This window comes from Centroberyx gerrardi, chromosome 5, assembly GCF_048128805.1.
Source record: "Centroberyx gerrardi isolate f3 chromosome 5, fCenGer3.hap1.cur.20231027, whole genome shotgun sequence".
Lineage (NCBI taxonomy): Eukaryota > Metazoa > Chordata > Actinopteri > Beryciformes > Berycidae > Centroberyx > Centroberyx gerrardi.
In genome coordinates this window covers 17818007-17833020 of record NC_136001.1, presented here as the reverse complement: position 1 = coordinate 17833020, position 15014 = coordinate 17818007, and the positions used below count along the sequence as shown (strand labels likewise).

Sequence of the window (15014 nt, the reverse complement as noted above, 5' to 3'; positions counted from 1 at the left end):
ACTTTTCTATTGGCTCATTTCATTATTTCCCTTCTCTTCTACTTCTGATGCATATCTTTTACTGTTTACTGGACTGGATTTTTCATGGTGAAACAAGCCCAAGAGCTATCAAATTGGAGCACAAAGCAGATCATGTGAGCTACTGTTTCCTGCTGGTGACAGCATCTAATTAAATTTTCTTTACAGTTATTGATCTTTTTTTGTCCTTTCTTGTTTTGCCGTTTCTTATTCACCCAACTCATTTCTTCTAACGCTGGATTTCATTTTAAAAATATTTTTTTTAGATGTATAGCAATGTGGAAATTCCATTGTTGTTGGAGTTAGTAGAGGGATGGGTTAATTATTATTATTATTATTATTATTATTTATTAATTAATTAAGGGATGAATAAGGGACCAAAAAAAGAAAAAACTATAGACACTCAACTCAGAAAGTGTGGAAGCAAGAAAATAATATCTTAACTTTTTTTTTTGCTTGTTAGGCTTTTTTCTTTTGATTTTTCTAGTTGCTAATTAAATATGGGACACCAGCAGTGACACCTTGTGCTGTCACTCGTGACTTGGTTTTGAAGTTGGAACTCAGAATAAGTAGTGAAATGTTGTTAATTAAAAACTCCTGTAGGCTCAAGGGCTACTTCTTTTTAATTGGATGGTTGGTTAATATTAGCAGTCCAACACTCGACTCCTCAGTATTTTTTAGTTTGTTGTTGGCAGGTAAATAGGCTCAGTTTCATACCTGTGTGTGTGTGTGGGTGTGTGGCTGTGTGTGTTTCCATGTAACTGCAATGAAAAGTCCCTCTCAAATCTATACCCACTTACAGCTAAGCCAGCCTGCCATTAATAGCAGACCTGATGATGATGTACGGGGCTATAATTGAGCTTTAATATGAAAAAATGGACTATAGCCAGTAGGTGGCTAATCATCATATTACCATCACCGGTAATATGATGAATATGGCAGGGGTAAAAACCTCAAAGGCAGCAGAGTTTAGCACGTTAACAGAATGACAGGCTGACAAATCATAGGTCTACTCATGGCAGTGGATTTGGATTGAGGAAGAGCATGTGAAAACGATGAGGAATCATGTAAAGACAAAGTGTTACAACTGTGTAAGTCACAAGTTTTCAAGAAATACATCTTCTCTGAATGTAGGTTTTACGTTTCAATCGAACCACTCTTCGATGAAGATGAGTGAGAGCCATCTACAACACAAACATACATACATACACTTCAGGAAGACAGAGAGAGGTGAAGTAAAAGACTGCAATCACAGCGAGAGAGCAGCTGCTGACTTACTGAATAATTCTAGCTGTGACAGGCTCTCTAGACACTTAACAGCAAAGGAAAACCATATTTATCTCGTTGCTTGTTAAACTCCAATGGTGGCAAATGGCAATTAAAATTACACCAAGAGGCAGTTCTGAGCACAACTGAATTGACTTTCAACACTGGGAGCATCACAATTAACAACTGAAATAAGAGGAAATTGTGGTGTATGACTAAGAAAGGGGTTCTCTATCAATAAGAGAAGGGGGTTTTAATCATGCAGACTATTCAAAACATGAATTACCTTAAAAGTTCTACACAATATTTTGACCCAAGTGCAACTTCAAACTCAGCAATAGTTTAACAAGGAAAATATGTTTATGTAAGCCTACTGTAATTTTTTGTAAAATTTTCAGAGTGGTGGTTTGTCAGTAGCCCTGCATCTCATTTAGCCACACTCATATAAGCCTAATGTTTATATGATTTTGTCACACATCTCTAATACATCATATGAGAACAGATGGGAGTGAAAGAGAGAGAGAGGGATAAAATGAGTTCATGTTGATAGAGAATATCAGACTGGGGCCAGAATCAAACACACAAACGAGTTTGAACAAGAGCTAGACCATCTGATTTGAAACTAACTGCATGTAAACAGCATAGCCAATTGCATCATAAAATATTTATTTCTGATAATAACAATGCCATAGTCATTGGGCTATGACTGTGTACACCAGGTTGAACTGGCCTTCCAGTTGGCTACAAGAGAAAATATGTAGGAAATATACCCCAATGTACAGTAGGTAGAATGAACTCATATTTATCTTCATAAAAATGCAGTCAAATTTAAATCTAGCCAACAGCTCTCACTGATTAATTTACGCCCAACTCATTTGCATATGATTGATAGGGGCAAGAGAAAACTGAAATAATACAAATAAAAATATGCATACAGAACTCTAACAAAAGCAATGGGTTTGGTCTCATGGTGGTTTGGCTGAAGTACTTTTCCTCCATTGGTCGAATGCCTGAAGCAACTCTCAAAATTTAATCAGTCAATGGGGGAAAAATCCCATTTGGTTTGGAAAATACACATTAGGCATGATATCCTCATATTTTGGCTGCGAAATTGTCTCCGGATTTGATAGGAGAGGTTTAGTGGTGCCTTCAGGCATCCGTCTCTCCAGCCGTCAGAGCAACAATTGATCCATTATTGCAGTGAGCCAGTGAAAGATGCTGCAGGATTTCAGCGTGTTATGATTTAATGGGCTTTCTTCGGCTTACTTGGGATGCGTCAGTTGGATAATCTTCAGCAAATAATTTTGATGGGTCATAGTCACTGAGGAGCGACATACTGTAAATGGCGGCAATCGGCATAGGCTAATAGTAAACTTGTTTATGCGATACAAAATGCTTCACCAGACCCATTCAAAGACAAGTGCATGAGACAAAGCCAATTATGCAGCATAGTGCAGCGTGTTAGTGAGTGACAGGGTGACTTGGAGATGGGTGGCTGACAGAGTGAGGAGGCATGTGCGGTGAGGTTCGGGGTCGGATGCTGTCACTGAGACGGGGCGGTGGGTGGGGGGGTAGGGGGGCGGCGGCGATGGTCCGAGAAGTCTCCAGTGCAGAGCCCAGTGTGACAGGAGCATGGGTACCTGTCACATTATCATTCCCAGTCATGGACCCAAATGTCACTTCAACTCTGCAGCATGCCTATGACACTGGCTTTGGAAAAGCACTGAATTTGTCAGTGTCACTCAATTTCACTCAGCCAAGTGTGGAATTCCAGAGGGGACAGAAGGCCTCTGTGGAGACAGGCGAGGTGGGATATTCTGTATTGTAATGTTGTTGTGTTACAAAGTGTGGGTGCCACAGTGGAAGAGAGATGTGACACTTTCTAATAGTTTCCATCAGCACAAATTAGTCTGCCCTCATCCCAGTGGTCAATGAATGGTATAAAGAAACTCGGTTCTCTCTTTTACGCAGATGCAGACATGTGCCTGTGAGAGTGGGAGAGACGGTCAGACGGACAAACCAACACACAAACAAATAACAAAATGGCATTTTTTTGTTTAACACATAGACAGTATTTCTGAAATGATAAAAACAAGAAGTAGCTGTTCATGTTTCTGGTCAACAAAATTTAAAACAAAGCCAACTCCCAAGTGTCCGGCAGCAGGTATCGCATTATCAGTGAGGCAGTCAAGATGCATCAAACTTGTGGCAGATTGATGATAAAATAAAAGCGCCATAAATTGGTCTTCATATAACAACAATGAAAAGAAAGCGGTAGGTAGACTTTCCAAAATCATCAAACAGAATGTGGACTCAAATTGATAGGTGTGCTCACCCAAACATGCCCCTTGAATAAATCAACCACTGTGCGCTGTGCTCCTCTATGCATAGTTGCATACACCAATGCACCAAAACAGGTGGAGGCTCACTGGCCCAGATAAGTGAATTAAATACTTCAGACTGTTTTTCTGCATTTTATTTCCAATACTTGAGATATTTTCCATCCAATTTGATTGGACATTGACATGGACATCTATTGTATCTAAAATGGACTGTAAAAACCTCCATAGCAGCCATACAAAAATCAATTAGTTTTCTGAAATGTACTCTGTTGAGCCATAATAAAGCTATCAACAGCTGTCCCATTGTTGTTGAGACCAATAGTGAGATTATGAATTACTGGGTGTAATGTTGTGAACTAGGTGCCTATGTGAACATGCAAAATAGAGTAGATGAGTCTACTTCTGATTATTGTTGAGAGTGAGTGCGGAGGGCCGTGGTTCCTGGACGCCAGAACTTATTGTTGAGCCTTCTGGTTGTTTCTTGGACCTAATTCAACAAAACATATGTGTTGGGAAATGCCTACTTTATAACCCCAATGATATACCATAGCTGCGTCATATCCTTTGTATTGGTAAACGAGCCTTGTTATCCTTTACATGGTCAAAATTAGGTCTATGCTGTAATAGACATTGTGTTGTGTGTATTCTGTCTTCTTTTTAATGACTGTACTTTTAATTGCATCCTGTAAATTTCCCCATGTGGGATAAATAAACTTGTATTGAACTAAATGAGCACTTAGGTGTTATAATGCTATTATCTTCAAACTGGCTTATTTTCTCACTCCATGTCTACTCAATGATTACTCCTGCTTCATTGGCTTCATTACTTCTGCAAACACCTCTTCACAAGCTTTTATGTCTCGTAATTCTGAATTAGGGTCAAGACTCAACAGTCGAATTGTGACACTGTTAAAATGCCTGTACATCTTGAGACCTGTAGAATCTGATCCTGTCCAGTATGCAGAATCAGACAAAAACAGACCCTCCATATGGTGTCCATAGCTGTGGACAGGCCCCCTGGTGAGTGGCAGCACACTCCCACCAGAGGCTTTAGTGTCTGGACTTTTCATTAACACCTGAGAAGGTGTCAATCACAGCCTGCTTCTGCAGGGGCTGCTCATAAACAAAACAGCAGTAGAAACAAGGTCCAAATCCCATGGGTCCCACCAGATGGATACTCAAAGCATTATGTAATGATTCTAAAATCTGACATTAGATCAGAGACTTTCTGCAAATATTAATAAGGAGTGAGCACTTTTCATTATCGCTCCAAAATATGAGGTCTTCCAGCACACTGCAGGTAAAGTAATTAGTTAGAATTCACGGATTACCTCATAAATTTGAGGCAAAATCAATAACCACATAACATTCTGCCACATAAATATCCTTTTCCATGACTGTTGTCTACACTTGTTATTATGGACAGGGAAATCATTGAGCAAATTTGCTTAATGATTAGGAAAGCATTAAGCAAAAATTAAACTGGTATTTGTTGGCCAGCTCATGACTACTTCAGTGAGGGGTTCAACTTAAGTGGGGGGAGTGGTGAACCAAGGTACATGAGGTCTATGTTAAGGTTTTGGAATCATCATTAAATTCTAATATGTATTATTTAGGGTTGCTACACAACAGCAATATCTAAGTGGTAAGATTGGCAAAGCCTGTGATCCTGCATAGCTCAACTGAGATTTGACTCCCACTAGGTGCACCCATAATTAAAAGAAAAATGTATGCACTTATGGTACTGTAAGGTGCTTTGGATAAACGCTTCCACCGGACAGAATGAAGTATGCCTACCTGAGAGCTCTGTGTCGCTGTGGGACTCCTCTCCTGCCGGCAGCCTCCTTTCTACCTGGCGGACCTCAGGTACATAGAAATCTCCCTGGCGAGCCAACGGGGCCATGTAGTGGATCTGACCCCCTCTGTAGATCTCCAGGAATGGGTGTGCACACAGCCTCCTTTCCTGGGAGAGGTTTAAAGGTGGAGAGAATAAAGGCCATGAACAGGACTTACAAGAGCTGGCACGATGAGTAATAGTTGAACATTTGTGTTTAGTTGAAGTCCAATAGAGGGATGACTTCCATACTGTTTATTTTATGCATTTCTTAAGTAAGATCAATGTAAATGTGCGTAATTAAACAAAATCTACTTTAAAGATCTTTAGAATACACCTGTTGTCTAAGGCTGTTGATCAAAACTATGCAAGTATAGTGTGTGTACAGAGTAAAACTGTCAGTGTCGATTAAACTCTGAAAGTGTTAAAATCAAAACTGCCAATGTTTTATGAGTCCAATGAACTCTTATTAACACTGGGAAATCTGCTGTGTATGTGTGTTTGCGCGCACACATGCACGAACGTGAACAGAATAAACACGAAACCAGGATACAAAAGCAGGCATGACGATGATCTCACTAGTCTGCTTACAGTCTGGCCATGAGAGAATTATTTGATTTCAGATGTGGGAACCTCTCTCCTCCACTCTGGCACTACAATGAACTCCCTCCTCACACCCCCACACACAGCACGCCTTTGATCCCTGCAATCTGTCTTTTATGTATGAGTTACCTCGCTGGTTGTAGCCGGCTGAATTAAAACTGCCTTGTTCTTCCTCCGTTACTCGCCTCACTCCTCCAGAACAAGAGTCTCCCATGACAAGAGACCATTACACTTCTCCGTGCTCATTAACCTTTCATACACAATGTTTTGCTATTCTACTCACAGACAGCCAATGTCTGTCACTTTCACCCTACTGACATACAGTATGCCTAATGCCTACTGACACTACATACACTTCAGCTACACTGGAGTTCTCAATCTGATCCATTATTTAATTCAAAAATACATTTGTTTTAATTGACTGGAATTCATGTGACTGTTCATTCTCAAAACTGTTAGCTTTCACTACTCATTTCTTTGATTATTGATATTGATATTTTTTTCATTTCAACCTTGAAGCAGCAGTGGTTCATTTTTATGCTGGCAACCTTGATCAACCTTTTCTGTTGGTGGATACAAGTAAACTGTTAAATTTATATGTGATGTGCGAATCTACATTAGACTTAACCACAGCTGATTTCATTTCCTCATGGTGAATAGGTGAACGTGTACTTGAGGTTGACTCCTGACACACAGACCGCACCGTCTGGCCAGGTTTAGAGTCAAACTATCATTTTACTTAAAAGTGGGTGCGTCACAGGCAGATTAAATAGAGAGCCTAGCCTAATAAATTATGGAAATGAGCACCTTTGGAGGCTATTCACACATATTGCACTCATTTCCCCTATGTCCCATGACTGTGCATCAAAGCCAACTTCAATTGTATTAGCCTGATCATTTGAGCCCACAATTTATTTCTCACACTATGGCGAACTCATGAAATCTCTCCAAGAAATGACATTTTTGTTCATGAAACAGTTTAGAATATTATTATTTCCTGACAGATCCTGGCTACAGAGAGCACTTGTGCCCCTTGCTGACTTTCCAATTACATTCTGAGTATATAACAGAGAAAGTGAAAGTGAAAAGACAGAGAAAGTGAAAAAGGTAGACAAAGCAAACAAAGTGGATGTGATGACAGGTAGGCTACTGTTTAGTGGAACAATAGGAATGTTACACACACTTTTACCAAAACATCTGATAAGCAGACAGACATGCAAACTGCAAACACTCTCACACACACACACACACACAGAGTAAGGATGGGTTCTTTATAGGAAGCAGCTGACTTCTTTTCAAACTCGATCTTATTATCTCTCCCACCATCTGTCTCTCAACCCAGTTATGACAAGAGCAAGGTTTCTTTCGTGGCTGTCTGCACTGTCAGTTTCAGTGATTACAACAACATCAATTATTGATGCGTTTTGCCTTCAAAAACATCTGCTTTTGCTCACCAGCTTGGCTCATTGGCTGGAGTCAGAAATTGACTGCTGCAATGCATGCAATGCATATTGATGTGCGCGCATGCATGCATGCACAAATACATGCTAACAATTTTAATTTTGATATTCAGAGCCAAGCAATAAATGTACCAAGTATTCATTGAAAGTATTCAAGTCAAACGTGTAAAAAGAAATGCAGAAGTAGGCTATACACACTGCAGGAAAAATGTCAACATGTAGGGGTTTCTAATTCATTCTGATCAACGGGGGCACAAGGAGTCTGACTTGGTTTTGACCTCACAAATAGTGCAGACAAGACATACTGAATAAGGACACACTAAATCACCTAATGGCATGTGAAAGATTGTTTAACTCCAAACACAAAACCATTATACACCTAGGGAGTTGAGTGGGGGGGGGGTCCTCATTTTAGAAGTCTTGCATTTACCCCTAGAGGGTGTGGACAAAATAACAGAAATCCAACTACAAATTAATATGAAGTGCCTAATAAGGAGTAGGGCCATCTTTTGTCTTCAGAACAGGTTCAGTCCTCCTTGAAATGCAGTCAAGTCCTGAACTGTTTGCAGTGGGATATTGAACCGTCCTGGAACTGGAAAATCTCCAGTTCTTTGAGGGAGGAGGAAATCTACTTCACTGTTTCACAATTTCCCGTAAACATTCAGAGATGTTTAGATCTGGAGATTTCAGAGGCCATGGAAGATGTTTGACTTCATCCTGGTATTCATGAAACCACTCTTGGTTTTCTTTGTTTAACAGTTTTTATTATGGAGGCATCATCTGGGAATATGGGAACATCATGATGAGGGAATAGTACAATAGGGAATAGGGTGCATCTGGTCCTGCAAAATGGCCTCATAATCTTTAGCCGTTATGCGATTGTGCAGAGCAATCATCATTCATACCTAATGACTCTCACGAGGTGGCTGCCCATACAGATCCACCGCCATGTTGAACAGTTGGCAGCAGACATTGTGGGGTGAAGGAATCCTTTGGGTTTCTCCAAATGTAAACCTGTCTGGAAGAGTCCATGTTTTGTGCTTCTTACACCAGGTAATGCATCTTTGTGCATTGGCCTTGGGTACAAGCAGTTTGTGAATGGCAGCGCTTCCATAAATACCAGCTTTGTGAATCTAACGGGATACAGTTTTTAATAATGAGACTGTGTCACAGAGGTATTTATTCAATTCAATTTGGTGGTGTTTCCTAGTGATTATCCTGTTAATTATCCCTCCATCCTTGTTGGTGAATTTCAGCTTACAATCCTGTTTCTCTTTGCCAATGCAATTTGTTCATGTTTGTCATGATTTTTGAGACCGTTTCCCTTGCCACATTAAGTCATTTTGAAGGTTTTGTACTTGATGCACCTGCAATTTGGGCACTGACTTGGCCTCTTTAAAAGTCTGTTATTTGCCTCGTGTTGCTGTGAAAACTCATATAGAAATGGTAATTGTCAAGTCTCTTTTAAAGCTGACAGTCTGCAAATTGGCATTCAAATTAATATGACTCGCCTGTGTAGCTGCCTTTGTAATTGTGATTTAGTTACTTCAAAGTTAAGGTCCTTTTTCATGTGGTGTTTCCGTTGTTTTGTCTGTCCCCTGCATCTCCTTGTGTACAACAGTTAAAATGAATCCCCAGCTAACAGACTGTAGAAGTGACATTAGCACATTAAAGTTCCTACTATCCTTTTCATTAACAGAAGTGCAAAACTGCTCTTCAGCAGTCGGAGGGAGGAGTGGCGACTCATCCAGACCCACGAGGATGGCCAGACAACTGAGTGAAGAAGAGAGGAATGCTAAATGCTAACGCTCTGAATCAATTAGTATTCAGAGAGAGGCTCCACTCTCCCTGTGTGTGCTCTCAATATAATTGGCTGTTTTGCTACCCGAGTAGGAAGTTCTCCAGAAAGATAATAATAAGGGCCATATAAAACTTATGGTTAAAAAATGTCATAGCAATACTCTAATACTCCAATATCAATCAACATTTTGAGGGTCAACTGGAAGCGATGAGCCCTGATAAATGGGTCTGTTTGTTATAAGTAAAGTCAAAGTTGAAATTGGAAATGTTGAATGTTGATAGTTTCTGAGGTGGAGCAATGTAAGCGAGACTATCGTAAGCGAGAACTTTCACACCAAGCAAAGGCACCCAAGACAGGTTTTTAACCCATATCTTCACGTAAATTGGTGTCGACCCCGAAACAGCTTTGCTATTCTTAGACATACACTAGACATTTCATATTTACTTTTTAATGATGTACAAATAAATGAATTAGGTCCTGCCCATACAGATGGTAAAAACAACAATTATGTATAGAAACAAATGGAATGCACTGCCATAGTGATTGGTGATTAATAGGTAGGAAATGACCTATTTTCTTGACAAAATGCCTATCAGAATAGCCCAATCACCAATATAGTGTTTCCATGTTTAATATCTAAAAACGTGCAGCCACAGGAAACTGAGGAACAGGAAACTGTGACATCAGAGGAAAATAATTACTCACATCCAGTTTCCCAGGGCTTTAATACTACTACTATATCACAGCAAACAAGAAAAACCAATCAGCCAATGCGTTACCACACTGACTTGCGTGGCTTTTTAGCAGCACAGGGATTTTGATATGGTGGTTGGTTGTCCGTCTTTGTCTGCTGTGTAAATTAAATAATTCCACATTTCACTCTTGGCAACAGTTTTGCCAACCAGTTGGCTGGAATTCAGTTTAAGACGTGGTTTGATGCTGTTGTCATGTTTTCAGCTGTTTGACTCAGTTGATGTAGCTACACTCCACTGTTAAGAGCCAGAATGTAGCTTCATCTATTCCAATTCCTCTACTTCTTATTCTTTAAACTATGGGAATGGAATTTAAGCTTGCACAACACATTTGGTGTTGTGCAGCAAGTATTGAAGGTTTATCAAATTCAATATTGGATTCAATCTTTCACAACAGTATTGAAATTTTGGTTATCGTGACAATGCTACACCAATAGGACAATCTCTGCTTTCCTAATATCTGCCAATACCTGTAGGTGGGCTTAGTTGGGCTTAAAGACATACCAAGAATGGTATGCTGAGAAAATAGTGCAACAGAGACATGGAGTATCTAGGTCTCCAGTCACAACAGAGAGACTGCCGCGTCGGAGATTAAACACCTACTGCAGGATGCCTACTGCATGGCTCAAGGCTTCGCTCTGTCTTGGAAACCGCCAGCTCACACATGCGCGCGCTCTGTCACTCCCTCACTCACTCTCACACACAATCATATTATTTTAAGTTTGATATTCAGAGCCATACATGTCCAACGTATTCATTTTATAAGTCAAATTTGAAAAGAAATGCACACAAAGTACATTGGGTACAGTGGGTTTCCAATTCATATTTCACTCATAAATTTATTCTAATTCTTCAGAATCAGAATCGTTTCTGTTCGTCAAGTAGGCTACAACAGGCGCAGAAGGAATTTGACTTGGTTAATTGGTGCTGGCACATTGCAGGATTGACACACTAGGCAGGCACAAGATATAACAGGACCTCACCTCACATGTAGTGCAAACAAGACGTACTGATTGAGACCAGACTAAATATAAACACATTGCAAGTATACGTTCAAAGCCAAAGAATGATTCCAGTGCAACAGCTTTGGTATAGCTGGTAACAGCAGTGAGTGTCAGCTAGTGAAGAAGTCCAGTGCATAGGGTCGAAATACTGAGTGGGTTGGACAGAATGGTTCAATATGTGAGTTGTCAAGGTCAACTGAACTCTGCAAAAATCCCTTCCAGTAGACTGGTTCTGTATTAGAAACAACAGACAAGGAAATATGTGAATATGATAATAGAGAGTACTTTATATAGGGCCATTGAATGTAGCGCCTATGGTTGTAAATACAATTCATTTTCGGAGACAAGTTAGTTTCAGGTTAGTTTCAGTTTTCACATAGTTTTAATTTTTAATTTCAGTTTACTAAATTGTTTTTCATGCTTAGTTTTAGTTCAAGTTATCTTATATAGTCCAACATACATCAGGGTATCTGCAGGTTTCAGCAAGTTAAATTCAATCCATTTTAAGACCTTTGTAAAGGCAGTTAGAATAATCTTAAAACAATTTCACAACAAAAATACAGCTGGAACGTAAAAAAAACACAAGACCTGTCAATATATTTCTGCAGAACTCGGCTGATTTCTTGCTATAAAAACACAAAATTCTAAGACTTCTCAAACTGTAATTAAGACTTAAAGACTGCAATGCAATTATCTGCATTTAAGCCCTTTTAAGGCCTGGATTTTTAATTATTCAATTAAGATTTTTTGTAGGACCTGCAGACACCCTGCTACATGCATGCATGCTCTCACACAAGCTCACCTATATTGCAAAACCTCACTGCCAGGTGAGTGAAATAAAAACCTGAGCCTGGCTACAAGGCGAGGTTAGTTTCTCTGTGTCTCTCTAAACAGAAGACCTGGGACAGAGGGCAGGCAAGTAATTAGACCAGTAGTGGAATCGCTGACACAACCTGTGCACAGTGGGTTTTTGTAATTGGGTAGGGGATTGTGGATAGGGTACTTATCGATTTTTGTTTGCCTTTTTTCATAGTCTCCTCCTGCAGTATCAGAGTGTTGGGGCCCAACAGAGCACTTAAAGGCGGTCCAAAGTAACGGGGTCACAGTAAGGTCGTTTCCTCTCCACATCCTCCACAGCATAGAAATGGCAATATTTCGGACAGCAGGATATCTCTGTTATTTTGTCTCTCTGGCATTCAAACATTACAAGGGAATCATGGGCAATTGCACAAGCGTCAACAGAACACGACCTTTCCTTACTTTGATCAAAACGGTTTCAGAATTAAAAAACAACAGAGTAAGCAAAAAGCAGAACTGAATATATCAACCTTGCACTTCATGATGCTATGCTGTTTTCCAGTCTTTAGAGACATCATGCGTCACTGAAGTCCATCCTTGCCGACCATGAGTGGAGATGCAGTGTAAATTAACCAAACGGCTAACTGAGATGACATTGACCATCACCATCAATACTTCCCTTAAATGAGACCAAATATGGCAGAGAACTGCAGTAATCCATCTCTTGCTTCTCTCACGGAGGCATCTCCACCGGGAGTCGATGCTTGCCTTTACAAGCCTCACACATCAATATCAGCCCATGCTGAAGCTGATATGGACGGGGACATGCAAAGGTACCGTGGGAGTACAGTTAACGGGTTTAGGACGTTTAATTCAGGCAGATAGACACACTGTCATAGTTAAATAAACCTTCTTATTATGGCCCTTTGTTATACTGAAATGTTGTGAGGGAAATTCTGCATCAACAATGGATTCAAATGGATGATATTAGTTTTTAATGTAGGGGATTACCAAACAAATGCAAACACGCACACACACACACACACACACACACACACACACACACACACGCATGAGCGCACATACAGCCCTTCAATCACCTCTCACACACTTTCTGAGGCTGGCAGTATTTCTAGCCACTCTGCAGCAGGTCCTGAGGGAAATGGTGGGGGATAGATAGACTACATGAAGATGAGGACGTGCCGGTGTCCTCTCTTTCCAGGTTCCTAGCCTGGGGAGGAACATCTGCACGGAGCCCCTGTGCAAATACATCACATGTGCCCTTAGATAAATAAATTAAACTGTACAGGGTATTTTTAGAGCTCTAAAACAAGACTTCTGGTCCCCCCTGGTGAAACACAGCTACACACTTAGCCTACATTCTGGCTTGATAAGTTACTCTTCCTGGAAAGTCATGAAAGATCTACACTTACTAGTAACAGTTCAACGTCACTGATATAAATCGGCACATAAATATACAAATATATACAGTATACCTATTTTACACATTTTAATGAGTGTACTGCTTTTGTTTGGCACAGCACTGGTCACATTATGTGTTTTTAATTATAAAAACGTTGTTGTATTCCTAATGGGCAATCAATTGCTAGGTTTTGCACAGGGCTAATGAGGACATGTTGAACCAAGCAATCGCTTCCAATTAATAAACTGCTCTCAGCCTGAACACCTTGAATTCCACCATACATCCACCTCGACTCTTTCTTAATATGTGTTGTTATGCGTTCTTTCTAACCGCCGAAACACGATTCCAAAACAGAAGAACGAGAGGACGGAGGATGGATAAAGATCTCTGAAGTTTACTTGCCAGCCGAGAAAGCATCGGATGGTGACTTGTGAACAAATGGAAAGCCCCAAGATTCATTGTAAGAACGACGCGCAGCGCTGTAGTCTACAGATCAGAGGCAGTCGAAACAGGTGGGAAAATGAACAGCTGTGTGTCTTAATTAATCGTGCGCGCAACGTGAAGCACACAGTCCATCTCAAACTGTAAGGAAGCTCCTCTGTGCTTACTTTCATGAGAAGAACTTTCTTCACAAGGTCACAGCCCTTATAATCTGATAATCAGCCGTTATCTACAGATTCCGAAAAGCTGAGCTGGAACAAAGTACATTTCCAGTGGCTCGAAGCCCTCATCAGAGCTCACAGTAAATCACTACCTGATGGAAATTTGCATTCCAGGTCAACTGTGGGACATGATGAGCTTGGTGGGATAACACAGATGATCAAATAAAGTTTTGTTTATAATTTTCAAAACATTATTTGTTAGGTGATAAACCTAAAGTACATACAGTTACGCACAACCCCTCATTTTACTAATATTTGAGATTCATTATCATGGCCTTTAATGGTCTTGTGCATTGCTACTGTGGGCTTTATCCACTGTATTGGCCAGTTGAGTTGTATGTCAGCTCATGCATGTGGCTATAATAATATGATAATGCCTAAATAGTGACCTCAGTGAAGAAATTCAAACTATTAATATTTTTATACTATTTGTCTGAGAAATCAGCAAAGTTCAGAATGACTCCAAACCCCAGCAGGCATTGTGGCCATTGAAGAGAGGAAAGAAGCAAAGCAGGTGAGATGAGGAAAGTGAAAAGAGAAACCACTGCCTATGGTGGGAGGAGAGAGGGGAAGTTGGGGGGGGGGGGGGGGTTGTCAGAGCAAAACATCTGACAAATGATCATTTTGAGTACTGACATGGATGCAAAAGACAGCCATCAGCCTCAACAATGGCCCTTGTCCCCTGAGGTGACAGGCAGAAGGAACTGAGCACAACTGACAGCGATGAAGAGGCCAGCTGATGGAAGAAAAGACAACAGAGAAAGTGGAAGATAACTGTTCATACTTACAGCCATTTTAATGGATTCAGATACTCTGCAAACAGGGCTGTGTTAGTTCTTTTTTCAACATGTATTTACAAAGATTTTCCATTTCCTGGTGGGCAAGAAAAATATTAAAATTATACCCACCACTCAAACCCTTTCTTTTCAACCATCTGCATAACAAAACATAAAAGCAGACAAACTACACCAGTGACACACATGCCCCCAACTTCCCACCAACAAATAACATAGAGAAACACTTTATAACATCAAATACCATAACCACCCTA

General features: G+C 40.3%; 1 protein-coding gene across 1 annotated transcript in view; it reads right to left on the bottom strand.

Moving 5' to 3' along the window:
• tex264b (testis expressed 264, ER-phagy receptor b) overlaps window positions 1-15014 on the bottom strand; it is a 37073-nt gene that overhangs the window by 1153 nt on the left and 20906 nt on the right. Inside the window, exon 3 of the mRNA XM_071895175.2 lies at window positions 5424-5589. Within this exon, the coding sequence (XP_071751276.2) occupies window positions 5424-5589 (166 nt within the window). The remainder of the gene's footprint in view (window positions 1-5423; window positions 5590-15014) is intronic.